At 39.2% G+C, this 26,912-nt stretch overlaps 1 protein-coding gene across 1 annotated transcript in view; it reads right to left on the bottom strand.

The window, feature by feature from the left end:
• Positions 1–26,710, bottom strand: part of BBS9 (Bardet-Biedl syndrome 9) — a gene marked incomplete at both ends in the record, with an annotated part of 309,474 nt that extends 282,764 nt beyond the window's left edge. The window contains 4 exons of the mRNA XM_081996969.1: positions 19,279–19,392; positions 21,838–21,902; positions 23,116–23,266; positions 26,599–26,710. Coding sequence (XP_081853095.1) covers positions 19,279–19,392; positions 21,838–21,902; positions 23,116–23,266; positions 26,599–26,710 — 442 coding nt within the window. The remainder of the gene's footprint in view (positions 1–19,278; positions 19,393–21,837; positions 21,903–23,115; positions 23,267–26,598) is intronic.
• Between the last annotated feature and the right edge of the window lie 202 nt (positions 26,711–26,912).

The following is a 26,912-nucleotide window of genomic DNA, read 5'->3' as shown; positions in this document are numbered from 1 at the left end:
TGTTTTTGTTTTCCTTTCCCTTCATTCAAATTTGCCCCAAAAAAATTCTCCCAGTATAGAGAACAAAATCTCCTCCAGTTCAAACCCATTTTGAAGAATTCAACTTGCTGCTCAGTGTAGCTCCAGAAGCAAAACAGATTTGGGTCAACTGTGAGAAAAGCACTTTCAAGAATCAATTCTGACTAATGGAAAAAACATTCCAAAATATGTTGGGCAGTTCTTAAAACAATGTATGCCCAGTAAGAGGCAAGTCTTGGGTTACTTTCCTAACGCAAAGCAGGAAGCACATGTCAAGTGTACATTCAGAAAGAACTCTGAACTGACTAGACTGGTGGCTGCTCATTGCATTACTACAAAAGGGATCAAAGTTCAGGACTTCAGCTGCAGCCATTCATTCTAGGCCAGAGGATCTGACACCATGGCCAAGGCAGTGAAATACCCTGAACACACATAAAGAGGAAAAGGAAAAATGCCCTGCATCACTCAATGCTAACGCATGTACCCATCCCAAATGATGCACAAAGTGTACGTATGTTCCAGCTGAGATTGACTACAGGCTTTTATGCAGGAATTGGAAAAAAAAAATCACTCTAACAGGAAGGAAATAAAAATAGTTTCTCTTAAACTCTTAAACACTTCTCTAAGGAAAGTGTTTAAGAAAAACACTAAGTCCTTATTCTACTGATGTTAGCTTTAATATCCAGAAAGGATTAGAAAAAATTAAAGTATTGCAGTCAAACATGTTCACAAGTCCTGACAGAAGAGATGCTCTCTCTGCAACAGCCCACTTTGTAAGAAGCCTCCCTGGTCAATACACAGTGAAGCATGCAGTCAGAGCTGCCATGAGAAAAAGAAAAGAAATCTTTTTGGTTCTCTCAGCCATCATACCTGTCGTGGTTTAGCCCCAGCCAGCAACTAAGAACCACGCAGCCACTCGCTCACTCCCTCCTCCCCCAGTGGGATGGGGGAGAGAACTGGGGGGGGAAAAAAAACTATTAGTAGATCCCCTAGTGTTGACTAACCAGGTGGCTTTGGCTAAATGTTTATCCCAATGTTTGAATGTCCCGTCACCCATTGCTCTCAGTGTAGTCTTTAACAGTCCGTTGTATCGTTCAGTTTCTCCCAGAAGCTGGTGCATGATAGGGGATGTGATATACCCACTCAGTGCCATGCTCTTTGGCCCAGGTGTCTATGAGGTTGTTTCGGAAATGAGACCCATTGTCTGACTCAATTCTTTCAAGGGTGCCATGTAGCCATAAGACTTGCTTTTCAAGGCCCAGGATAGTGTTCCGGGCGGTGGCATGGGGCACAGGATGTGTTTCCAGCCATCTGGTAGTTGCTCCCACCACGGTAAGCACATAGCGCTTGCCTTGGCGAGTTTGTGGAAGTGTGATATAGTCAATCTGCCAGGCCTCCCCATATTTATATTTCAACCATCGTCCTTCATACCAGAAGGGCTTTAACCGCTTGGCTTGTTTGATCGCAGCGCACGTTTCACATTCGTAGATAACCTGTGCAATAGCATCCATGGTCAAGTCCACCCCTCGATCCCAAGCCCATCTGTATGTTGCATCTCTTCCCTGATGGCCTGAGGTGTCATGGGCCCACCGAGCTATAAATAATTCACCCTTATGTTGCCAGCCCAGATCCACCTGAGCCACTTCAATCTTAGCAGCCTGATCCACCTGATGGTTGTTTTGATGTTCTTCAGTGGCCCAACTCTTGGGTACATGAGCATCTACGTGACGTACTTTTATGACCAGATTCTCTAATCGGGCAGCAGTATCTTGCCACAATTCAGCAGCCCAGATGGGCTTGCCTCTGCACTGCCAGTTGCTCTGCTTCCATTGCTGTAGCCACCCCCATAGAGCATTTGCCACCATCCATGAGTCAGTATAGAGATAGAGTATTAGCCATTTTTCTCGTTCAGCAGTATCTAAAGCCAGCTGGATGGCTTTCACCTCTGCAAACTGACTTGATTCACCTTGTCCTTCAGCAGCTTCTGCGACTCATTGTATAGAGCTCCATACAGCAGCTTTCCACCTTCGATGTTTGCCTACAATACGACAGGACTCATCAGTAAACAGGGCATATTGCCTTTCGTTCTCTGGCAGTTCATTATATGGTGGAGCCTCTTCAGCACACGCCACCTCCTCTTCTGGTGATATTCCAAAATCTCTGCCTTCTGGCCAGTCCATGATCACTTCCAAGATTCCCGGGCAATTAAGGTTTCCTATTCGAGCCTGCTGTGTAATAAGCGCGACCCACTTATTCCACGTAGCATCAGTTGCATGATGTGTAGAGGGGACCCTCCCTTTGAACATCCAGCCCAGCATCGGCAGTCAGGGTGCCAGGAGGAGCTGTGCTTCAGTACCAACCACTTCTGAGGCAGCTCAAACTCCTTCATATGCTGCCAATATCTCCTTTTCAGCTGGAGTATAGCAGGACTCAGATCCCCTACATCCTCGACTCCAAAACCCTAGAGGTCAACCTCAGGTCTCTCCTGGTGCCTTTTGCCAGAGACTCCAGCCAGGGACATTCTCCCCGGCTGCCGTGTAGAGCACATTTTTAACATCTTGTCCTGCCCGGCCTGGCCTGAGGGCTATGGCATGAACTATCTCCTGTTTAATTTGTTCAAAGGTTTGTCGTTGCTCAGGGTCCCATTTAAAATCGTTCTTCTTCTGGGTCACTTGCTAAAGAGGGCTTACAATCAGACTGTAATTTGGAATATGCTTTCTCCAGAAACCCACAATGCCCAGAAATGCTTGTGTTTCTTTTTCGCTAGTTGGTGGAGAAATAGCTGTTATATTGTTGATCACATCCATTGGGATCTGATGACGTCCATCTTGCCATTTTATTCCTAAAAACTGGATGTCTTGTGCAGGTCCTCTGACCTTACTTTGTTTTATAGCAAAACCAGCTTTCAGAAGGACTTGAATTATTTTCTTCCCTTTCTCGAAAACTTCTTCTGCTGTGTTGCCCCGTATGATGATGTCAATGTATTGCAGATGCTCTGGAGCTTCACTCTGTTCCAGTGCAGTCTGTATCAGCCCATGGCAAATGGTAGGGCTGTGTTTCCACCCCTGGGGCAGTCAACTCCAGGTGTATTGGACACCCCTCCAAGTGAAAACAAACTGTGGCCTGCACTCTGCTGCCAAAGGGATTGAGAAAAACGCGTTAGCAATATCAATGGTGGCGTACCACTTGGCTGCCTTTGACTCCAGTTCATATTGAAGTTCTAGCATGTCCGGCATGGCAGCACTCAGTGGCGGTGTGACTTCATTCAGGTCACGATAGTCTACTCTCAGCCTCATACTCTCCATTAGACTTTCGCACTGGCCATATGGGGCTGTTAAAGGGTGAGCAAGTCTTGCTGATCACTCCTTCGCTCTCCAGCTGAGGAATCAGCTTGTGGATGGGGATCAGGGGGTTTCTGTTGGTGCGATATTGCCACCAGTGCACTGTTGTGGTAGAGATCGGCACCTGTTGTTCTTTGACCCTGAGCAACCCCACAACAGAAGGGTCCTCTGAGAGACCAGGCAAGGTGGACAGCTGTTTAATTTCTTCTGTCTCCAAGGCAGCTATACCAAAAGCCCACCAGTACCCTTTTGGGTCCTTGAAATACCCTCTCCTGAGGTAGCCTCTGGGCCAGTCACAATGGGGTGTGCTTCTGCCACTCATTCCCAGTTAGGCTCACTTTGGCCTTCAGTACAGTCAGCTGTTGGGATCCCCCTGTCACTCCAGAAATACAAATGGGTTCTGCCCCTATATGGCTTGATGGCATCAGGGTACATTGTGCACCAGTGTCCACTAAAGCCTTATATTCCTGTGGGTCTGATGTGCCAGGTCATCTAATTCACACAGTCCAATAAACTCGGTTGTCCCTCTCCTCCGCCTGGCTGGAGGCAGGGCCCCTCTAGTCCTGCTCATAGTACTCGTTACCCACTTCTTGTAAATAGGAATCAGAAGCCCCTTCAAGAGGATCAGAGGTGAGATCAGCTCTTCTATTCTTTCTGGGGAACTGCCCACTGGAAAGTGGAGCGACGATCTTTCTGGAGGAATCTGAACGCCCCTTTGTAATTGTTTTTCCTTGCAGCTCGTGTACTTGTACCTCTAGGGTCAAGGTAGGTTTTCCATCCCACCTCCCTCATGTCCTCTCCATAGTCACGCAACTGAAACCACAGGGTGGCTTGCGGTGTGTATCCTGTATATCCTCTCTTGAGCAGAAGAGCACTTACTCCTAATGGCTGAGATACTGGTCTGTACAGGTAGAGGGTAGGGCATATTCTCTTTGAATTGCCGGAACTCCCAGGACAGTTTCTCTACAGCAGAGATGCAGCAGGCCCATAGGGAGGAAGAGAGACTTTCTTCGTATTGCCAGAGTTGGCCAGCCAATTCATCCACCGTTGGTCTCTCTCCATCTTTCCAGGCCATTACTGCTAATGAGTTGGCATATGATGATGGTGCACTCTGTACAAACTTCTGCCACATAGGTCACATGCAATTGACTTCATCTGGATCTTTAGATTATTGTCCATTTTCTAAGTCACTATAAATCACTTCCAGCACAGCTAGCTCCCTCAGGTACTGGATACCTTCCTCCATGGTGGTCCACTTGCCTGGATGACATAGAACATCTTCCTTGAAGGGATACCTTTCCTTCACACCCGACATGAGTAGTCTCCAGAGGCTGAGGATCCATGCACCTTTTCCAACAGCTTTGTCAATGCCCCTTTCCCTAGAAAGGATCCCAGCTGCTTGGCTTCCCTACCCTCTAATTCCAGGCTACTGGCCCCATTATCCCAGCATCAGAGCAGCCAGCTGACAATTTGTTCACCTGGACAATGGCTGAAATCCTTTCACATATCTCACAGTTCACTCAGGGATAGAGATCAGGTAGTTACCGTGTCTTTTATGAGTTCTTCCTCTTCTTCAAGCAATGATCCGCTCTCTTCCCTCTTCAGTCCTTGTGATGGCCCTGCTTCAGAGCACTCTGCCTCCTCACTCTCTTTCTCTGGCTCCTTCTTAGAAATACCTTCCTCGTCCCTTACTAAAACGACCTGACTTCCACTTCCAAGATTTCTTCTTTCGTACAGGGGCAACTGATACCGGGATGGGCTGGTTCCCTGGTTCAGCTGCAACAGTCTGAGTAGCTACAGTGCCTGCCGTGGGGCTTGGAGTAGTGGCAGTGCCCATCGCATTGTCATCAGATCCAGAGAGCCTCTCTCCCCTTTGCATAGTGTTAAATAGAGCTCGGTAGGCATGGGCCAGGCCCCAGCACATTGCAATGATTTGTGCCTCCTTGGAACTGCCAGGGCAACAGCATACTTGTTCCAAATATTCTGCTCGTTTATCAGGATTCTGCACTTGATCGGGAGTAAAGTTCCAAAACACCGGAGGTGCTCACCACCCTAGGCATTTGCCCATGCTGTTCCACACACCCTGCCATTCATAACTATCCAGCCTTGGGGTAGATCTCTGGATGATAGTCTTAAATTGCTTGCTAACCTTGGACAAAACCAAAGCAGTGTTCCCCAGAAGTAGCAATAGAAGTATTTTAACTACCCAAGGGTGTTCAAAATACTGAAATTATTATGATGGAGGAAACGTTATGATAGAGGGTAGCAAAGGTACCATTCTGCATTTCCTCCACCAAAAGACTTTCAGAGGCAGAAGTATAATTCCTAATCATCTCCACAAGATAGTAGCCAAAATACAGTAACAGCTTTAGTACAGAGCTCAGATGATACTACATTAAGCTCAAGGTCAGTGTTCTAAAAACAAACCTCGCAGGCAAGACATTACTAATCATCGCAGAGTCCAGCAGCCTGCAGAAACCAACACTGATCCTTAACATGTATGGCAAAGATGAGAGCATGATGCAAGTCAAGTAAACTGATATGGTGACCTGCAACCGTTATTATCTCAAGCCTTTTGCCCCACATTGGGCACAAGAAAGGACTGTCATGGTTCAGCCCCAGCCGGCAACTAAGCACCACGCAGCTGCTCGCTCACTCCCTCCTCCCCCAGTGGGACGGGGGAGAGAACTGGGAAAAAAACTCATGGGTTGAGATAAAAACAGTTTAATAGGACAGAAAGAGAGAAGGAAACAATGATAACAACAACAACACTGACAAAGGAATGTACAAGAACAAGTGATGCCTGCTACAGCAGTTGCTCACCACCAACTCACGGTGATCAATAGCCCGTCCCCGAGCTGCAATTTCCACCCCCCGGCTAACTCCAGTTTATGTACTGGACATGATGTCGTATGGTAGGGAATATCTCTTTGGCCAGCCTGGGTCAGCTGTCCTGGCCATGTCCCCTCCCAGCTTCCTGTGCACCCCCAGCCTCCTTGCTAGCAGGCCAGCACAAGAAGCTGGACTGTCCTTGACTACTTAGCAACAACTCAAAACACCAGCACATTATCAACAGTTTCTCATCCCAAACCCAAAACATAGTCTCACACTAGCTTCTGTGAAGAAAACCAGCTCTATCCTGGCTGAAACCAGGACAATATCATCTTCTCTCTACCTACCCTCTTGCAGATTCCTGGCTGCCATAAAGCATAGGAAGGATTTTAGTTCAAGATTTCTTTTCCATCTATTAAATTATCTCCAAAGGCCAGTCAGCCCTCACTTGCACAATCAATCCTTTAGAGACCTGTGATATACTCCATTATTCTTGATCTGACTTACCACAAAAGATGACATAGTTAAATTATGCAACTTGGGGAATGATCCCTTTAAGTCTCATATTGACCTGAGGTGGCAGAAGGACCATTAGGAAAAACACTACTATGGTTCAAAGGAGCACTAAAGACTGACAGGCAGTAGAGCGATCCAGAAGTATCACATCTGCAACACCCAGCACACAGAAGTTCCTACTGAAAGAAACCTAGTCTTTGGCACTGTGGGAGGTAAAGTCTCCTCCCCGAACAGATTGTAATACTAAAATTACAACCTTTGTATTAAGCAAATAATTTTTCCTACACTCAAAAGTGGATGTTTCTATCTAGTGCAAGAAATAGTCTTAGGAAAAATGTTCAGGCAGCTGTGAAAGCAGTATCACACAAAGTTGTTCTTTTTTCAATACAGCAGATTAGTTATAGACAGTATAAACAGAGTGGGTCTGGAAAAAGAACACTAGTTGTGCATGGGAGAAAGGCTGTATGCATAGATGTAGCCTGAATAATGATGATTCATGAAGAAATGGTAGAACTCTTTTCAATTCTGTTTCTTGCCTTAACTTGAGTAACTACTTTTCAAGCCCTGCCAACTGCAGAAATCTTCTTTGAAGACCCTGCATTCATAGAGGCATTACAATACTGACATACAATTTTTCTAAAGAAGGTAGGAGAAATTCTTGCCTGTGAACCTTTCCAATGTCAAACTACCCTCATCTGAAGCTTTACACTTATCAGATATTATATAAATATTATAGAACATCTTGTTGAACTAGCAAATCTCCCACAAACAAAAATGAAATAAAAGTACTGTCAGCAGCTGCCCTTTCAAATCAATAGCCTTTGAATGAATAGTTAATCCATAGCACATGGATGTTTTTAATGAATCACAAATCAATAGCAGACCTTTCATTGAGCTCAGTTGAATATAGGCCCTGTTTTGCAACATTTTAGGTATTTTCAAAAGTTATTAGTAGGAACTTAAGCCAAGTTCATAGAATAAATTACCATCTTTAAAATTCCATTTAAGACAGACTTGCAAACTTATAATCAAACAGAACAAAATCCCACTGTTAAAACCCAGTGAAATTCCACATCTTTTCCTCCTACTTGTCCATTTCTAGTCTCAGAGTAAGAAGCTTCATGATTCCTAAGCACTTCCCCAAAGCACTTTGATTCTTTACTAGTTTCTTGAGCTAGAGAATTGTTGAAAATATTTGCTGAAGAATGCTCTCCAGAGTAACTAAAGTCATATTCAAATAACTTGTTAAAAATAGCTTATAACAAAGTCTAACAGTCTGAAGCTTACAACACAAAATTGGGAGTTTACAGAATCTTAGGTGAAACACCTATACCTTTTCAACAAGTTTCAAATATCCCATTAAATTTAGAAATAAACAGCTTAACTGATTATCCTCAAAAACACCAATAAAATACAGCCACTTTTCACATTCAGATCATCTGTCTATATATGCCCTAGGCTAGTAACCAACATACAGAAAAGACAAACTCTTACTTCGTGGTCAAACGAGTCAGTGAGCGATGTTCTCTATGACAAAAAGAAAACCAATAGGGATGGTGATTTTTTTCAATCTCAGAAAAGACACCATAGATTTAGCAAGACTGTTGGAAGCACACTGCAAATACTCAAATGATATTATTGCTTTGAAAGGTTAGTGGCAAAGTATTATTTTCATACTTTTGCAGTTAAGCAAGATGACACACATTTTCATTCAAACCAATCATCATACTAAAGATGCAGTTGTCTACATTTTATTTCTGCTGTAATCCTTCTTTGTCCTTTTTATTCACTGTAGTGACCAAATATTGGGGGAGGGGGGCAGGGTATGAGGGTGTTCATGTTTATTAAACTGTGCTTATAATCAGACTCAGTCATGTTAAAAAAAGGCAAGAATTTAGCAAGGCTGCAGCATTATTTCTTTACATTACGAACACTCTCATCTGATGTGACCTTATACAAGGGGCGACAGAGCAGACAACCACAGTAATGCATGGTGAAGTTAGATTAATTTTGTTTTAAAAAAATTAATTCTGAATCCAATTTCTTTTTGGTCTGCTAAACTGGTTTTTGCACTGGACTGCTTTAAAACCCTTCAGAATTTTCCAGTTTCCCCTAAAACTTTGCCACTTGAACTGACAGCATTGTACACAGCACCAGCCCTTAAACTTCCAGAGGCTCTGCTGCTTGGCCAGAACTACAATTAATGTAAGTTCAAGTCTCACTGACCAAAGCATGCATTATCACCCAGGGGAAAACATGGCAGTCCTACACAAAGCAAGTATATAAAATTGAGTGTACCCAAATTTTTTTTTTCCAGTTTCTTGAATTTTTAGTTATTTGGTGACACTTTTAAAAATCTTATTCATCTGTACATGCACAGTTGTACAAGTTTCACAATGACAAACCTATCAGCAAGGGCTAGGACAAGTTGTGACCACGATCAGCACCAACTGGATACCACAAAGTTAGAATTCTCCTCATGAATCTGCGGTAAGATTACCGTGTCATTTTCACTGATTTTTATCTCTTCTTGCTAGTTTATTCCCTCTCACTTTTCATACAGGCAAACTGCATTTATTGTCTCTGCTTTGCTTTTTTTTCTCCTGTGCTTGGAGGATAAACTCAGACCTACTCCAAACTACCTAAGATCTCCAAGAAAATATCTCTTGAATAACAGAGTGATTTCTAATGGGAGTGATTTGCACCAAAACTAATAACCCAAAGTACAACTAGTAGAAAGCATCATAGCCTGTACAAGATACATTTTATCCCTCTAAGAAAAGCAATTAAGAACAGTTTGGTGACCTTCCAAGTAAGTTTCTATAGGTTAGAGACCGTTTTGTCATCGACTAGTCACAGATTATCACTAGAAAAATAAAAAAGCTACATACACACATTTCTGAAAGACTCTTTGAGAAGACAAAAGAGACTAAATAGTTCGAAACTAAAACTGCATTCTTTTGCATGAAAGAATATGGGGCAGCAAACAAATTTGATAGAGAAATGCATCCGCATGAAATGCTGGAACATTTAATAAGAAAGTACATATGTAAATAATAAAGCCGTACATCGGTTTGAAGTGACAGAAAATTCATCATACCAAACTATTTATTAGACACAGTAATAATATATACTGCATTTCTAAACTTTAGAGACAGCATCTCTAAACTTAAGTAAAACATCTGATATGATCTCAGACAATTGTCTCACAGGAAACCAGAGAATGGCAGGCAACAGCATTAAGAAGAAGAATCTGGGGATTAGAGTAAGATCATGAATTAAATATGAGTCAACAATATGTCACCAAAAAGACAAAGGCAAGACTGGGTCATTATTATATACATGTGCTATTAAAAACATATGAGATAATTATTGTTCTGCTTGGCACTCACTGATTTTTGGCAGGAGAACTGCAGAAGCTATAACCCCACATGCAAGATGCAAAACATTTTATACTACCAGTGCACAATGACTGCACACATTTGGGTACCATACTTCAACAAAAGAAATTAGAAAAAGTATCATATAAAATCTATCAAAAATTTTAAAACCAAGTCTTTCACTTACATATACAACTGCTCTAAAAGTTATGAATTTCTATAATTGGTTTTACTTCATTTTCACTATAGTGCTTTGTTTAAACAAAATGCAGAGTAAGTGATATACCTAGCAATTTATAATTGAAGCAAAGTTATGGCATACTGAAGGCAATGTGAGTTTTTACTTCAGTTAGGCTACGATCTTACTCACTGTTAAGAGAAATTGAGGAAGGTAAAAGGAAACGGATGGCAAGAGATTCAGAGAGCTTTTTCCTTGATTAATTTTCCATTCACATGTTCAATTCAGAAAAGAAGTTCTAACTCTGTTATTTTAAGGAAACACTAACAGGTTTCCAAAGTTACATGAGAAACCATTTAGAAGCAGTCAGAAGATCTATTCCATGAAAAAACTCATGAAAACAAAGCCTTTCAAATAATCTGTCCTTATCCAGAAGCAATTTAACAGGAAGGTAACAGTTAAACATTCTGCTTCTTAAAAGAACTAGCCAATAAATCAAAGTCCAAATTTATACTCCTGCTGTATTTAAACATAGTCATAAGAATCATTTAACCTTACAGCATAAAACTCAGCTGATAATTTTTTTTCTGACTAACACCTAATAAAATTCATTCTTCCAGAATTGTGGAAAAGTTAAGCACAGTCTACACTTCTTACAAAGTTTCCTGTTACAAGGTTGCATGGTTTACACATATGTTGTATTTCATTATTAAAAAAATTCCTCAGTATAGCACCCTCTTTGTTGTAACACTCAAACATACTTTGCCTCTAGGCCGGTGCTATAATAAAAGTAAAATGAATTCAAGGCCATTTGCTGAGAAAAAGATAGGGTTAAGGTATTTTCACACTTTTTTGCTTGTAACTTTTTCATGTCAAAGCAGTATTTTCTTTTTTCCTTCCCTTTGTTATTGTTTTATTATTTCCTTTTATTGGTACAGTGTCCATTGAAAAACTTCAAATGTATCTGAACTATTCTGGAAGCCAACTTAAGGCATGAAGGTTTCAGATTAAATAATAAATTCCAAAACCTGTGCATTATTAGGAGGAACCAATTCTAAATCACTTACCAACTCATTTGAAGAGGTTATATAAAAACAGGATGAATTCACTCATTATTTAACTATTAAAAAATGCAAGTATATTTTGCTCTGGCAGCAAAAATTAAAAGCCATTATAACTGAACAACATTCAAAAATAACAGCATCTAAGAAAGCAAGGTTATTAAACTATGCTTTCTCTCAGTTGCTAAATAAAATCAGTATTCTATGCAAGAACAACTAAATAGCTTGTGTCCCCCACTGGTAAGCTATCAATATGCTGTTTCTTTAGTTCTTAAGTACAAGGCAAAAATCTTGATAGCATAAATTGAAAAAGAAAACTGGAAGTGTTGAGAATGTTCATACACCCACCTTAATGTACCACTTACACCCTGGAGAACAATCACAGAACTCAACCCTCACGTGGGAAATAGATCATGTCATCCTCCTAGTACAGCATGTGATCATTCACACACCTCCTAAGCACTTCAGACAATAACTCAGGAAACCTGCACTTCATATACTACTCCTTGAAGTACAGAATTTTTGTATTCACTCCTTACACACTATTGTTTGTTCATATATGGATGTGGGCAGGACAGTAGCTCAGTCTCATATACAACTGACCAGAGGAAATTTATGTGATTATCTGTAAAGCTACCTAAGCTTCAAGTAGTAGTGGGTTTGTTTTTACTTTAAAGCACTTCTCCATTCTTTATAACATTTCAGCAGAAATGTATTGCATATACTTTCCTCAAACATAAGTCACATCTGACTCAAGGCAAACGAGGCAAAGAATGAAATTGTGGCCTGATCTGTACACTTTTTCAAAGCAGTAGTAAGGGCACTTTTTTTTTACTATGTAAGAGCATAATACCATAATTTCTTATAAGCAGGCTCCACATCAGTAAATCTCTCTTCGTAAGAGCTGTCAGGCACAAGTAGCATGCTGACTCTTTCAAGATGTAGAAGAACTTAGGCTAACAACTATAGTCTAGCTGAGTTGTAATCCATTCAACAGAAACTGGTAATGTGGGAGTAAGTGTGATTTTCCAAGTTAGTGTCTCTGAGATTTCTCCACAGACAGCACAACACACCATGTCTAGATGTCCTTAATGTGAACAAAAAGTCAAGGCACAGGACAGAGTTTATATGTTGTAGGTACAAAATTAAGATAACTTCACCACTAATTATCTAAACATCACATTAGAAAAAGGCTATAAAAATTAATTATGAAACAATATGAATTTATTTGCACAGCTAGAACAGATCCAATTCAGCATTATTTTGATTAAAAGAACTAGACCTACATGATTTTGGTGGAACTGTAAATAAAAAATTTAAGAATGGAACAAAACTATGATCAAATTATGTCACTCACAAAATTTAACAACACTAGCTCAAAAACTAATCACTACATAACTAATAAAAAAATCTTTTTTTTTGATAAACATTGTTTTAACTTTAAGATTAAACAATATGTAGAATATTTATTAATAAGACTTGACTATTTCTAGATTAATATCAGATTTATGCCCTAAGAACTGAAGATAATTCCTTTTCTTCTTTATGCAGCAGTGTAACTAAAACACTACATCCAATTCACTTGCTTCACTCCATTCCATTTTTTTTAAAATGTCAAAACATGCAACTCATTTATCAGAAGCTGTCGATAAGCAGTGACTTTCAATCAGCCAAATGAAGTTCCATCACTTATAGTTTAAAATTTGTAATGGGCTGGTAAACCCTTTTATTTACTTGTCCTCAAAGTCTTGATACTTCACAGAAAGCATTTGAGAGATGCTGTCCAGGATACAAGCTACAGTTCTAAACCAGCACATCTCATGCTGCATCTAGTATACACACTGTTTTAAAACTAGCACAGCTGTCTCTGCACTACATCACAACCACAGAAGCATAAGTACATCCTCACTCACATTGGAGAAACTCAGCTTGGATCTTCGATAGGGTAATAAGAACAGCGCTTTGCATTTGGATGACCAAAAATTCTAAACAAGCCTAAGATATTCAACAACTTTATCGTTTCTCTCCCAAAGAAAAATATAAACGAGAGTTATGCAAACTATACTCTTGCTGTTACAAACTGATCAGGCTCTTTAACATCACCTTACCCAATAACTTGGTATTTTTATAAAGACCCAGAATGACATACTACAGATGTGAAAACAGAAAATACTTCCAAAGATATTGTAAGCTATCCACAAACATCACTTCATATAATGAAAGTTGAATTGTTAAGACAGCAATCTCTGGTGGCATAACTGCATGATACCATAGTAGTATAACCTGACCTTATAAAAATTACATGATGAAATAGGTTTAAAGTAAAACTTTTGTAGAGTTGAGTCCTTACCATAAGTAAGGGTGCAATACAAATCATAAAACTGTATGCTTTTTCACCTTCATTCTCTTAAAATTAAATCAAAAGAACTTACAGTAGAGTTGCCTCAAGTTAAATTTGGTATCTGATGTAAAACATGAAGACTGTACAATCTGTTTATTACTTAAGGGCTGTGACATTTTGTGGCTAGGCTAAGAGTTCACTCGGTTGAAAACCAGTGTTCAGCACTACAAACTCGTGGTTTTACCATGAATCATCCTTTCTAGAGACCCATATGCTAGAATCAGAGCATTACAAACTCAACTTACAGCTCTAAGATCATGAGGAAGAGTTCAGAAATATGAAAAGCCGATACATGCATTCTACATAAAAGGCAATGACTTCAAAATTAAATCAAATTTTTGAAAGTCTGGGCTAACAATACAGATTTTTTTAAGTATAAAATGATTAGCTCATCTTCTTCTGTCACTTCTTAATAGTTTCATTTTTTTCGTTTTAGCACCAGCATTCCAAGACAGCAAGGAACAAATGTAAAGTTAAAGCAACAAAGAAATGCAAAATATTGCACTGCAAAAATCCCCATTGCCACAGATTTTTAAAGTTGCAAAGTCACAACTAACTCTGCCTACACTGTGCTTGATTTATATTTTCATCTTTGTAGGTTTTTACTTTTTTTCAACATTTTCACTAGTTTTGTTTAGGATTCTAACATATAAGGGATTTCCTTGTTATTTCCCACATCCCCATCCTCTTCACAGTTTTGCTGAAAGTAAGAGTCAAGTTCATTTCACCGTTTTGCTGGAGTTCTGCAACCAACAGAATACATTTTGGTTTAATCAATAAAACACTTTTAGTTATGCAGGTTTTCAGAAAGTGCTTCTGTGTTTTCTGTACTTCATTAAGTCTTGCAGTAAATACACCTGTAAAATCAGCTCAAGTAGAAATGCACCTTTAGAGATGCAGCCTACTAAACAATAACTGTAATGAGAGGACCATCTAGTGGTGACAACCACAATTCACACACTCCTATTTTAAAGACAAATGCACACACTGTTAATCTATACAAGTCACTGGACAACTTCTCAGTCTTTGGCTTTTTTATTCCATAGCTTTAATAGTTTAATTTAGATTTCAACCTTCCATGGCAAGACTAAACAAATGGGTTTGCTGATTTTCTTCATCTGTTCCTGTTACGAGAACAGCTATGTCAATTCTTCCACATGTGCAAGTTCACTCTTAGCATCAAATCATTAATATGAAGAAACCAGCAAGAATGAAGCTGCTAGTAGCTAGGCTACAAAATAGGTTTACTTCACAATTCTTTCCTGAGAGAAATCTATAATACCTTTTTTCTTAATACAAGAGATAAAAAAATCACCAGTTCAGAAATGAAAGTTGTACTTGATATGTTTTACATCTCCATCACATTTCAGCTAAACAGATGTGCAGTTTAACAGACCAAATTATAACATAACAAGGGTCTAAGATTGCCACAAACTAGCAGGGTCAGAAGAGCAGAGACTTACATTGGAAGAAGCTGACTGAGAATGTGATACACATCTAGTGGTGTTTGTTTCTATATTTCAAACATGTCAAACAACTACAGTCATTCTTGCCCAGCTACCAGAGTAATAGAAGTTGTGAGAAATCCTCCTCCCTGATGATGCTGCACAGAGTAGGTACAGGGAGAGGTTTTATGTAAGCACACACTTAAATGGCTAAAGGAAGCTTAGTGAAGCTTCATAAGCAAACCAAAACAAAACAGTTTGTAGAGCACTTGCTTCTAACAGCTACTCTGCTTAATTTCTGAAAACCTCTGACAGGACTCTAGGTCAACCAATACTCAAGGAAAAAAAGCTCAGGCAGCTTCTCCTTAAAGACAGGCATCCTAAAGACACTAAGCTGCTTTGTAAATTAGAGAACCAGATTCTACTCCAATACAATCTAAACCAAACTTGAATATTATGAAAACTGAAAGTTTGGTCTGAACAAGTCTCTGCCTCTTCAGCCCCTGGAAGGATCAAAAGGGAACTTGCAGGACTTTCAGCAACTCAGAAAGTTGAAGAACTGCTGGATTAAAACAAAGTTTCCTTCCGTACCTTTATGCATACCTTGCTGCCTACTTATGAAAGTGTTCCCCAATTTTAGTTGCACTCACCCAGCCTCAGACTTCTGTACCAGCCTGTTTTTGCATCTCTTGCAACCCTACCTACCCCATCCCACACTGTCGACAATTCTTAAGGACAAGAGAGCATGCTCGAGCTCTTTCTAAAGCTGGGGGGGGGTGCGCCAATAATGAGCCACCTTCTTCACTGTTCAACTTCCTTTTTCAAAGGAAATTGAAACTTTTTCCAAATAAATGAGCAGAGGCCATTGCTCACTGAGGGCAAAGGAGATGTAAGATGGGAAATTGAAACTATGTACTGGTTTTGCATCCCACTTTTCAAAATTGACTATGCAACCTTACAGCACCAAAAGACTAACAGAGCACTTGGCATCTCCGTTAAATCCACAGCTGTAGTGGCCCACTAGACATTATAGACTGCATCTACACATGGGCAGAAATCATGTTATGAATGATTACAGGAGAAATCTGAATACCAAAAGGCAAGTATTTTATCTGAGGTAAGAGCAAGCAGTAGTGAACTGATAATTTCCAAGAGTATTTGTTAAATTGACAGGCAACTGTTTGGAAGCAGTCCAACAAAAAAGAAACAGAGCATTAACTAGAACCCAAATAACTGTTCGTCCCAAGAAAGGACAGAAAACCCTTAAGAATGTGTTAGAGGACACCAGTACAAACTAGAGTACACAGACTCAATCCCATTTTTCTTTTGCCACTGTTAACTGGTATGGCTGGGTAGAATGAGTTTCTTTACCACTGAAGTTACAGGATTAAGAGCTGCATAAAAAGAGAAAAGCATTATCTTCAGCAAGAGAAATCTGAGCAAGACTGAGCAACTTCATAGATCAAGTGCTCTGTGTCAACTCTTGCAGCATTCTTTGCTTCCTCAGATGAAAGATTGTTTCAGGGGGACTGACATTCACCCTTCCTGACACTCCCACTGCATGCTTTCCCCCTTCTGCTCAGCTGCCATTCTCCTGTGTCTGCTTCAGTAGCTCTGTAAACATGACCTCTGAAGTGCCTTTCACCTTCACATTGTTTCAAGGATGCTCTAGCATAGCAATAAGACACATATTTGTCACAGCAGTAACAGAAGGCAATAAATACAAAAACCCTCCCTGTCTTCTGTTAGTCCACTTCTAGAGTGTGGTGTAGAGGTCAGACTGTTAGCAAAGCAAGCTCACTGCTGCACACTTACAGCACTGCCACCATCATGAATTAACCTCTGCTGAAGGCAAGAACGACTGTTAGCAGATGCCTGACAAGAATTCCAGAGAAGCCTGTGGATGGCAGATAGTTAAAAAATTTAAAAAAATTTATTTATTTACAAACCAGTTGGCTCTCAATTGCAGCCCAGAACATCTGCCAAAGATATACACAGACAGTATGGCAGGCCAGACCAAAACAGGTTTCTGTTTACTAAAATTAACAACACTTGATAAACCTCCTTTCTGGTTCACTCTGGCTGGTCTTGCAAGATGGGAAATAAAACCACACCACTGTCATTCATAAGACCCAATGTGAGAACAGGGTATTAAAGATGATACTTTAAAAACCTGAAACAGACTCACTGCAAAAGGCTAGGGGCAAGAATAAAAGCACATCCCTGACAAGAAAACTGATCAGACAGTCCAGGAAAGCCACACAAAAAGGACATTCAGTCCAGGAAATCTACAAAAAACATTCTTTCATTTCCCCAAAAGAAATTTCTCCAGTGTCCATTTTGCCTATTTCTCTGATGCTTCAATATACATCTTAGTAGCCTGCCATCAGGTACCTGAACATTCACTATCATTTTCCTAGATTTAGGTCTTAAACACAAAGCTTCTTCATCTTATGATATTAATAATATTTATTACATAACAAGTCTCTGCATTCCTTGTTTATTAACATTTTTGCCACCTCAAAACAAGACTTGAGGTCATTCTTTTTCCACAACAATAAACACACTAATGAGAACTGGAACAAGGGGAAGAAGAAAGGAAAAAGGAAAGCAGCTTGACATGCTGGGACAGAAAAGCTACCAGAAAACAACAAAAGTTTGCAGAACTTGGGAGTTCCCTCTGCTGTTCTTGCTGCTTTGTCATTTTGACCATCCTACACATTGAAAAGTGTTTGGCTGGCTGGCTAAGTTGAGAGATAAACATTACCTTCTGTCTCTCTAGCTTGCAAAGACATTTTCTTTATTACATCACTTGCATCTGCCACAGCTCATGATAAGGTATATGAGAGACACGTCTGGCATCAAGATTGAGCTGATGGTCAGACCTATACTCAGATCTCCATGGTAAACAAACATGCATGTCAAAAATCCAGAGTTTATTCTGCAGAACTGCATGATGGTACATGGGTATTTATTTTTTCTGAACCATTCCAGACACTCACAACTCTTAGCTTACAATCCCCTTAATACATCTGTTACTGCAATTCTTGTATACTGCATACTATAGTATGTCAGGAAGCACACTATTCCCTCTCCTCAGATTTAGGAAACTCTGTATTGTCTTTCTGTTGTTAACGGGAATATGCTCGTGCCCTGTACACTCAACTCCTCTAGACACTCATAGCATAGATACCTTCTCACCCACAAGTTGACCATTTTTCCCCAAAGTGGTTGTGCAAAATAAGGTGAAAAATCTCTTCAGTCAGTATGAATTTTGGTCAGCTGAACTTAAGCCCAGGGACAAGCTTGAGTTTAGGGTAAGGCATTGTATAATTATTACAGACACAGAACGGAGTGACTGTCTGCATATATTTGCCATATTGGCTCAGAAGACTTTCTGCCATGGTAAAGTGGTATCACTCTGCCACGTTTAGGAACACTACTTGTATATATTACTACTACCCCCCAATATTGTTGGGCAAACTTTACTTCTGAAGAGAAAGAGCTGTCACATAGAGCAAACCTAAATGCTTCCAGACTAGAACACAAAAACATTCCTAAGTGTCACAAGTTCAAAAAAAGACTGACATCTATTAAACTCATTCAAAACTACAACATACCATAAATGCTGTTTCTTACTGTTATGTTTTTCCAGTCAAAGTTTAAATACTTTTTTAAAAGTCTGAATTACATATCTTTAAAGACACTTGATATTTTAGGTTCAGAAGATTAAGGTAACCTTTTTTCTTTGTCCAGGACAAGCAAGTTGCAGAAAAGCAAAACAGAATTAAACCATAGAAGAAAATAATTATTTTAGATGTTAAAGTCTTTTACAAGGGAGGAGCCAGGGTTTTTTTAATATTTTTTAAAATCAATATTGTCCTTGTAAATTCATATCCAGTTCAAGATGTGAGGAAACAACTATTCTGCATTTAATATTCTTTGCCTCATTTTAAGTTCACTTATTTTCTATATGCATCAGATAAGAGGTACCATCATTTATAGAAATATGGCTTCCTCTACACAGCAGCATCATGCTGCCCTTCAAAATTTAAGTTAATCTTTAACTGTGAACAGTTAAAAAGAATATGCAACACGGAGCTTACCTTTTACACCACCAAATGGACCATAAGTCATATTACAAGCAGTTCTCTGAAGATTGTGCTCATACATCAGTTTAATCTGATACTGGTTCCCATGTTCCACATTTCCCAGAGTTCCTACAAAAAACAAAGGGTATATATTTATATATTTGATCCATGCAATGTGGAAGAAATGAAGGAGTACCAGTTTAAACAACCTGAAAAACTACAACTTACTGCTAGTGACTTTGAGATATGAAGGCTCACACCACTGCTTTCTTCAAAAAAACAACAAGCTACAAAATTCCTAAAGGCCAGAATCAGAAATAAGGTCTCATTACACTAAATAAAGACCTAGCAAAAGGTATGAAGACTTCATAAGAGGCTGAGATTTTATTACTTAAATGTATTTTTCTTCATGTTAGGCACACCTCTAAGATCAGAAAAAAGCCTGCTCAAAGGGAAATTCTTATGATTATCTAGTTATTCAGTGAATATACTAAACCCAGACAGCCTCAGCTAGTTAAACTGTAGCTAGTCATTAGCTATAATTAGACAACCCTATGCTTAGGGCACATTTATCACTTGCCTTTACCCTGAAATTCAATGCAGTGATGAACAATGCTAAGATACAAGACAAACATATGGTAACAAAAAAATTTATGATATATATCGCATTCTCTGAAGAGGTCTGCATGAACTTTGGTTTCCAGACTCCTTCAGGGAACTAGCAAAAATTCCAAAAGTCTTTCTAAAGAAACAGAAGTTAAAGCTCCCCTTTTGATAATCAAAAGTCTTTCCTGCATCCCATGAAGAAAGATTACTACATCATGTAGAGTAACACTTAAGGACTAATATTAGCAAGCAAAAAAACCCGACCTTTGAGAAGAGAGTCACATGAACAGGGAAAAAAGTGTTTTGAGTGAATGATATCTAAGCCTACCATAGCTTTAAGTATGCAAAGATTATTCCAATAGCATCTTAAACAACATGCTCTGGAAGATTTCTAGCTTATGCTAACCTTTTAGGCAATTCCTCCAACTAAAATCCAAGTAAGTTTTTAAGCAATTACCCCTAAAGCAGGCCCACATTAGGGAAAGGATTGGAATAGATATGAGGAAAAAAAGCTCTTGCTGGATGAGTAACTGGCTAAGTAGTAACACCAGAGGAAAAACAAGCTAGAAAATAGTCAGTCCGCATATACTGACTGTAATACAATATCCAGGCCATACTTCAGTTCAGCCCTGAAGGATGCTTTCATTTGTCAAGGAGAAGCAGCATAGTTATTTTATTATGAATAACAGATATGGCAACATGTATAAAGTAAGTAAAGACCCCACTTCATGAAAGTGTAATTTTCCATGGAAGCATAAAGAAATAGTGACTGTTATTTCTCAGAGGAGCTCGTTCAAAAGTACTTGTTCAGATGACAAATTACCATTACAGCATGAATGCTTACAAATTACTATGAGAAGTCCATTAAAGGGTTGTAGAACTTCACTTTTATTATTACTTAAATGCTTAATCCATGTAGACCAAACGGCAAATTACAACTAGAAAACAAATCTAGACTGACTTACTGTTGTATGCTGCTAATGCAAATTTTAAATACATTGTTTTAACAAAAATTGTACTGGTAAGCTACAATCCTAAAGCATAAGCACTATTACAGAGAACAAAGTATGAAAACTGCAGTACATCTCAAAGTATCACCCCTCAACAAAGACCAATTTTACAGGTGTCTTCAGATAAGATAACCAGAAGGTAAACAGAATCTGGAAAGAGAGCATGTGTTTGCAACCTCTCTGCCTACAAGGCTGTGAATAGGAAGCAAGCTGCTCCTACAAGAAAACCATATTCTTATAATGAAAGGAGCCACAGCTGTCCTTGCACAGAGAAAATGAGCAATGTATAGTTGTCTATTGAATTTTGAAGATGGGGGTACAATCAATAGATCTCTTAAATCTGTGCTTTACTTTAAGCACATATTAGAGAGAATTCAAAGCACAGACTTAGGTATTTCCTGACTTGCCTCTTTACATAGAGAACAGAGCATTTAGAGTTTCCAAAGGAGTAGAAGAAAGGATAAAAAAACCCAACCTCACTTGTTACCAGTACTGACCTCCGGACTTCTCATGGGCTATATTACAAACATTCTGGCTTTCTGAAAAAAAAAACTATCTGGATTTTTGAGTCCAGAAATAATTCTAATTGTTCCATTTTTAAAGAGCTAAGTAACTTGTCATTAAACAATCATTTGTTCATTAGCATGCTGAATAGTAGCACCCACTCCTAAAACTGTAATGAGAACCAGTTGTTCATGAGATGTACCAACCACAGACCATCACACAAATCACAGCATCTCAAGCAGCGAGCAGATCAGCCAATCTCTGTTAACCACTGGGAATTATCTAGACCTAATTACTAATGTTTCCTCTTCATATATGAATTTGAGTGAGAGAACATGACTGCAGCTCTTCAGGGATGATGACCAAACACTGTAAATACCAAGTTTAGCATTAACCTAATCCAAACTTCAGAATAGACTTAAAATCACTGGAAATCTTGCATCTGTAAACTAACCTGAAACAGCATATACACAGAGTTTTCGGCAATGCAACACAGCCAGATGAAGGCCTTCAGTACCACTGTAAAGAAGGTTAAAAAAGCACTGTTTTCAGATAAATTACAAGTAAAACACATACAGGATAAAATTCAAGTAAGATGTTAAAATTATTTTCAGGTGTGGGCTAAAACCAAAGGTTTGGGTGTTAGATGCTAGCATAAAAACTCAGAGGTAGTAATCTTCCTAAATTCATGCTACAGTATTTGAAGTTAATTTCAGAATTAAAATGAATCCTTTAAGAACATATTTTCAGATTCAAGTATGAAGAGCAAGTCAATTATTTTCTCAGTTTAGCTTGAAATTCATTTCAAACAAGGTGCTGTTAAGTCTTCCAAAAACCAAATGGATATGAGGATATCCAAACATATATTTAAATGGCTACAAGAGAATCTACTTTGGAAAATTTTACTTTAGAAATGAGTTCTTAAAGAACTCATTTTAATTTTGAAATTTCTACTACTGCATCATAAAATTTATTTTAAAAATTAGAGAAAAACCTATATTAACCATGGGAAAGATTTGCGCTCCAAGATCAAAGGCCACAAGCTGAAAGGCCTACATCAGTTGGAAACTGTCGTCTTTTATTCAAGTACTCATGGAGTGACCCTGTGCAGGAATTCTAATGCCTTATCCTGTGAAATGATCCAGAACATTTTCTATAGTTACAGCACAAGAACTTTCTCTGCAGGAAACACTACATGGGTTTGGGGAAAGAAGAATGTGAATATAGAATAAGTTTATGAATTCTGCCTTATAGTTTAATTAAACTATGTTCCCGGCAGCTGGTACAAAAATAAGTTTAAAACATATACAGTTGATGAATAATACTTGCTTGAAGAGATGATCATCACATCCATTTGGTTTTTTCCCCTCTCATTTTTAAAATGAAATTCTCTTACAGCCAATTAAATATAAGGCCTTTTATTAGAGTCATAATATCTCTGCTCTACCTGGCCACTTACTCCCACTAAATTCATTGGAATTAAACACCTTCAATCCACTACCAAACCCAAAATAACTGGCCAATATTATGTGGATTAGCCTCCACACATACACAAAATAAAAATTCTCTCATATCAAGATGATTCAAGAAGCAGATCAAACGCATACTACAGTATTATGAGATATGTTTAATATTATCCATCTGGAAATTGAAAACTCACCCCCCAAAATAAGGAAAGAAAAATCACGTCTAAGCCTTAAATAAACAGCAACATAGCCTGTTGTTGACTTACGAAACAAATTTTCCCACTTCCACCTGCAATATTGGTTCTCTTAACTGCACTTCCAAGAGCAAGTCTTCAGGTTGTACTCCATCTCCAGGTTTCACAGGATGTGGATTAAAGATTCGGAGATATCCCATATAACTGCCCACAATAATTTTATCTACAAAAAAAAAAACAACCAAAGGAGACTACAGAATACAATAGCATGTATGGAATTCAATTTGCTGCAGAAGTGCTTCAAAGAATACCCTACAAAGATAGAATATTTACATGATTCAATTAATGTTGATTACATTCTGTCTTCTAGGTTAAGGTTAGCAACTAGCTTTTTTTGCAAATCCATGAAAACCTGTCAGCAAAGGGTTCAATATGGCAATTATCATGGTGGTGGCACTGACCATTGTTACTATTCCATCACTGTAGACTGATGTTCACACTTAAAAAGTCCCATTCTGTTTTTGAAGAGTACTTCAAACATTCAGCCTCTACATCTTGGATTTGTGCATACACATATCACACCAGTAGAAGTGTGAAAATTTAAAACTGGAACCAATGACATCTATCCAAATGCAAACTAAAGCCAGATAATTACTACATCAGAAGAACAAAGCTAGGCCTTGAGATCACCTGCTCTTGAGACAGATCCATTATCTCAAAGAAGAATGCAATAGTTAAAGTTATTTTGGAATCAGTATTTTAAGCAAGTAGTTCATTTGGTTGTTAGTGAATAACAAAAAATTAAAAAATGACAAAGAGGTGCCTCCCATGATAACAACCAACAATTCAAGTTGGTTGCCGGTACTTATTTCCTCTAGATATAAGTTGTCATATCAATACAGATCAAATTCAAAACCAATGAAACCTGTCCACAAGTCAGGAGAACATACAAGTACTCCTAATCCAAGTTCACCAGGCTCTAAAGGCTTGGCATAGTTCCACAGGACCCTACATCAAAAGCTCAGAACAGCTGCTTACTTCCTCTATTCTTCAGCCACAAAAAAACTTGCACCTCCAAGTCCCTCATGCAGAGAATATAGACAGCCTTCCCTACTCTCATCTTCTCAGCTCAGTAACAAGCATTCCATCAGCAGTAAACTAAATCCATTTTAGCTATTAATTTCTTAAAAATATTTAAGTGAGGACATTTTGACCTGTGGTTAGACAATTGCAACTAGCCGATTCACTTTTGGTCCTGAACTCTGGAAGAAAAACAGTCTAGTCTAAAAACAAAGAGAAAATATAATGTTGTAAAACAGCAGACTACTACTCTGACAACACTTTAAGTCCTGCTTTCATATCAATTACATTTTTTTCCACTAGGAAAAGACTATTCAGAATTCCAGCAGAATTGGGGGTTTTTTGATCATGGGTCCATCTGCACAACACCAGGCCTGCTGGCAACAGATGGGGTACACCTGTTTCAAAGGTGTACCTTTCAGTCTGACCTCAGTACCAGGGAAGGTTATAGAACAGATCTTGAGTATCGTCACATGGCACATACAGGACAACCAGGTGATCAGGCCCAGCCAGCATGGGTTCATGAAAGGCAGTTCCTGCTTGACCAACCTGATCCCCTCCTATGACAAGGTGACCCACATAGTGGATGAGGGAAAGGCTGTGGATATTGTCTACCTGGACTTCAGTAAAGTCTTTGACACCATTGCCCGCAACATTCTCCCAGAGAAACTCACTGCTCATGATTTGGACAAGTATACTCTTTGCTGGGTAAAAAACCAGCTGAATAATGAGCCCAAAGAGTTGTGATGAACAGAGTTAAATCCAGTTGGCAGCCAGTCACAAGTGGTGTTCCCCAGGGCTCAGTACTGGGGCCAGTTCTGTTTAATATCTTTGTCAATGATCTGGACAAGGGGATCAAGAGCACCCTCAATAAGTTTGCAGACAACAACTAGTTGGGTGGGAATGTTGATGTGCTTGAGAGCAGGAAGGCTCTACAGAGCGATCTAAACAGGCTGGATCAATGGTCCAAGACCAACTGTATGAGGTTCAACAAGGCCAAGTACCAGGACCTGCACTTGGGTCACAACAACCCCATGCAATCCTACAGGTTTGGGAAAGAGTGGCTGGAAATCTGCCCAGCAGAAAAGGACCTGGGAGTGCTGGTCAACAACCAGCTGAATATGAGCCAGCAGTGTGCCCAGGTGGCTAAGGCAGCCAACAGCATCCTAGCTTGCATCAGAAACAGTATGGCCAGCAGGACTAGGGAAGTGCTGTCCCTCTACACTCAGCACTGGTGAGGCCATACCTCAAATACAGTGTTCAGTATTTGCTGGAGCACATCCAAAGAAAAGCAATGAAACTGGTGATGGGTCTAGAGCACAAGACTTAATGAGCAGCAGCTGAGGGAACTGAGGTTGTTTACTCTGGAGAAAAGGAGGCTGAGGCCTTATCAATCTCTACAACTACTTGAAAGGAGGCTATAGCAAGGTGGGCATCAGCCCCATCTGCCAAGTAACAAGCAACAGAAGAATAGGAAACAGTCTCAAGTTGTACCAGGGAAGGTTTAGATTTAATATTAGGAAAAGTTTCTTCACCAAAAGGGTTGTCAAGCACTGGAACAGGCTGCCCAGGGAAGTGGTAGAGTCACCATCCCTGGAGGTATTTGAAAGACCTCTAGATGTGGTGCTTTGGGATGTGGTTTAGTGGTGGACTTGGCAACATTAGGTTAACAGTTGGACTTGATGATCTTAAAGGTTCTTTCCAACCTAAAGGATTCTATGAATTGCTACTGAAAAATGTTGTACAACAAACCAGTAACAGCTTAACTTTGTTCCAGTCCCTAGGATTTGAACAAAAGGGATAATCTAAAATAAAAATAAATTTAAAAGATAATGGCAATGGTGAAATCAAACTCAAGTACCTCTACTGAGCAAAAACAGAGCTCCAAGATTAGCATGAGTGTATCAAAGTTCCCAAATATTTATTAATTAAAAAAAACAAACACAAGAACTCTCCCTAACAGCAAAGATCATGAACTGCTATAAACGTCCTCAGACACATCACTTCAGTTCCACACTTGATTTCCTCATTAATGACTACATAGAAAAGCAAGGTTTACTCAGTCACTTATTTCAATGGCCCCTTATTTTCCAGGCAGAAAAGGTTGTTTTTCTAAATTCTTAGCTTATTAGCTCTCACCTTCCTTTTTTCCTTAAGTTTTTTCAACAACTTACAATGCATGTTTGCTCCCATGATTAACTGAAAATGTTCTACCTTAAAGTTATCTACCATTGAGGGAATAAGACATGAGAGAAATCACTAGTGAACACAAGCAAGAATTAAGATGATTAGAAATCTACAAATATACAAACAGCATTGAATTTGTCTTCTTAAGCCTACAAGGCCACATTAAAGATAGCAGACTTTAAACTAACTAGCCAACCACCTGGCTTACAAACTTTCAGTATGTATTGGTCAAAGCAAGCCTGCAACTGTGTAGTTTAGAAGGCAACAACCATGTAATTCTGCATTTACCTTGTCCACTGCCACTATTATCAACATCAGCAACGCACAGACAGCCTTGGTCAAATTCTTCCTTTTCTCCAAGTATGGTGGACCACCAGTCTCTAGCTTTAAACAATGACATTCTTCTTCACTGAAAAGGGAACAAACCTTTGTTAAAGCATATACAAACAACCTGCTTTGTTAGCAACAACTTTCATTGAGTTTATTCCATCCCTCAGCTTCACATTGCTCTAGTGTGAGCAGAATAAATACTAATTTCAGGTGTCTTGGGTTTCTGGTTATGTCGTTCAGAAAACAGCCTTAGGAAACTTTTTGTCATTAGT

Source organism: Phaethon aethereus (assembly GCF_964289735.1).
Source record: "Phaethon aethereus genome assembly, chromosome: 2".
NCBI classification, from domain to species: Eukaryota; Metazoa; Chordata; class Aves; order Phaethontiformes; family Phaethontidae; genus Phaethon; species Phaethon aethereus.
This window is presented reverse-complemented; position numbering and strand designations above follow the sequence as displayed.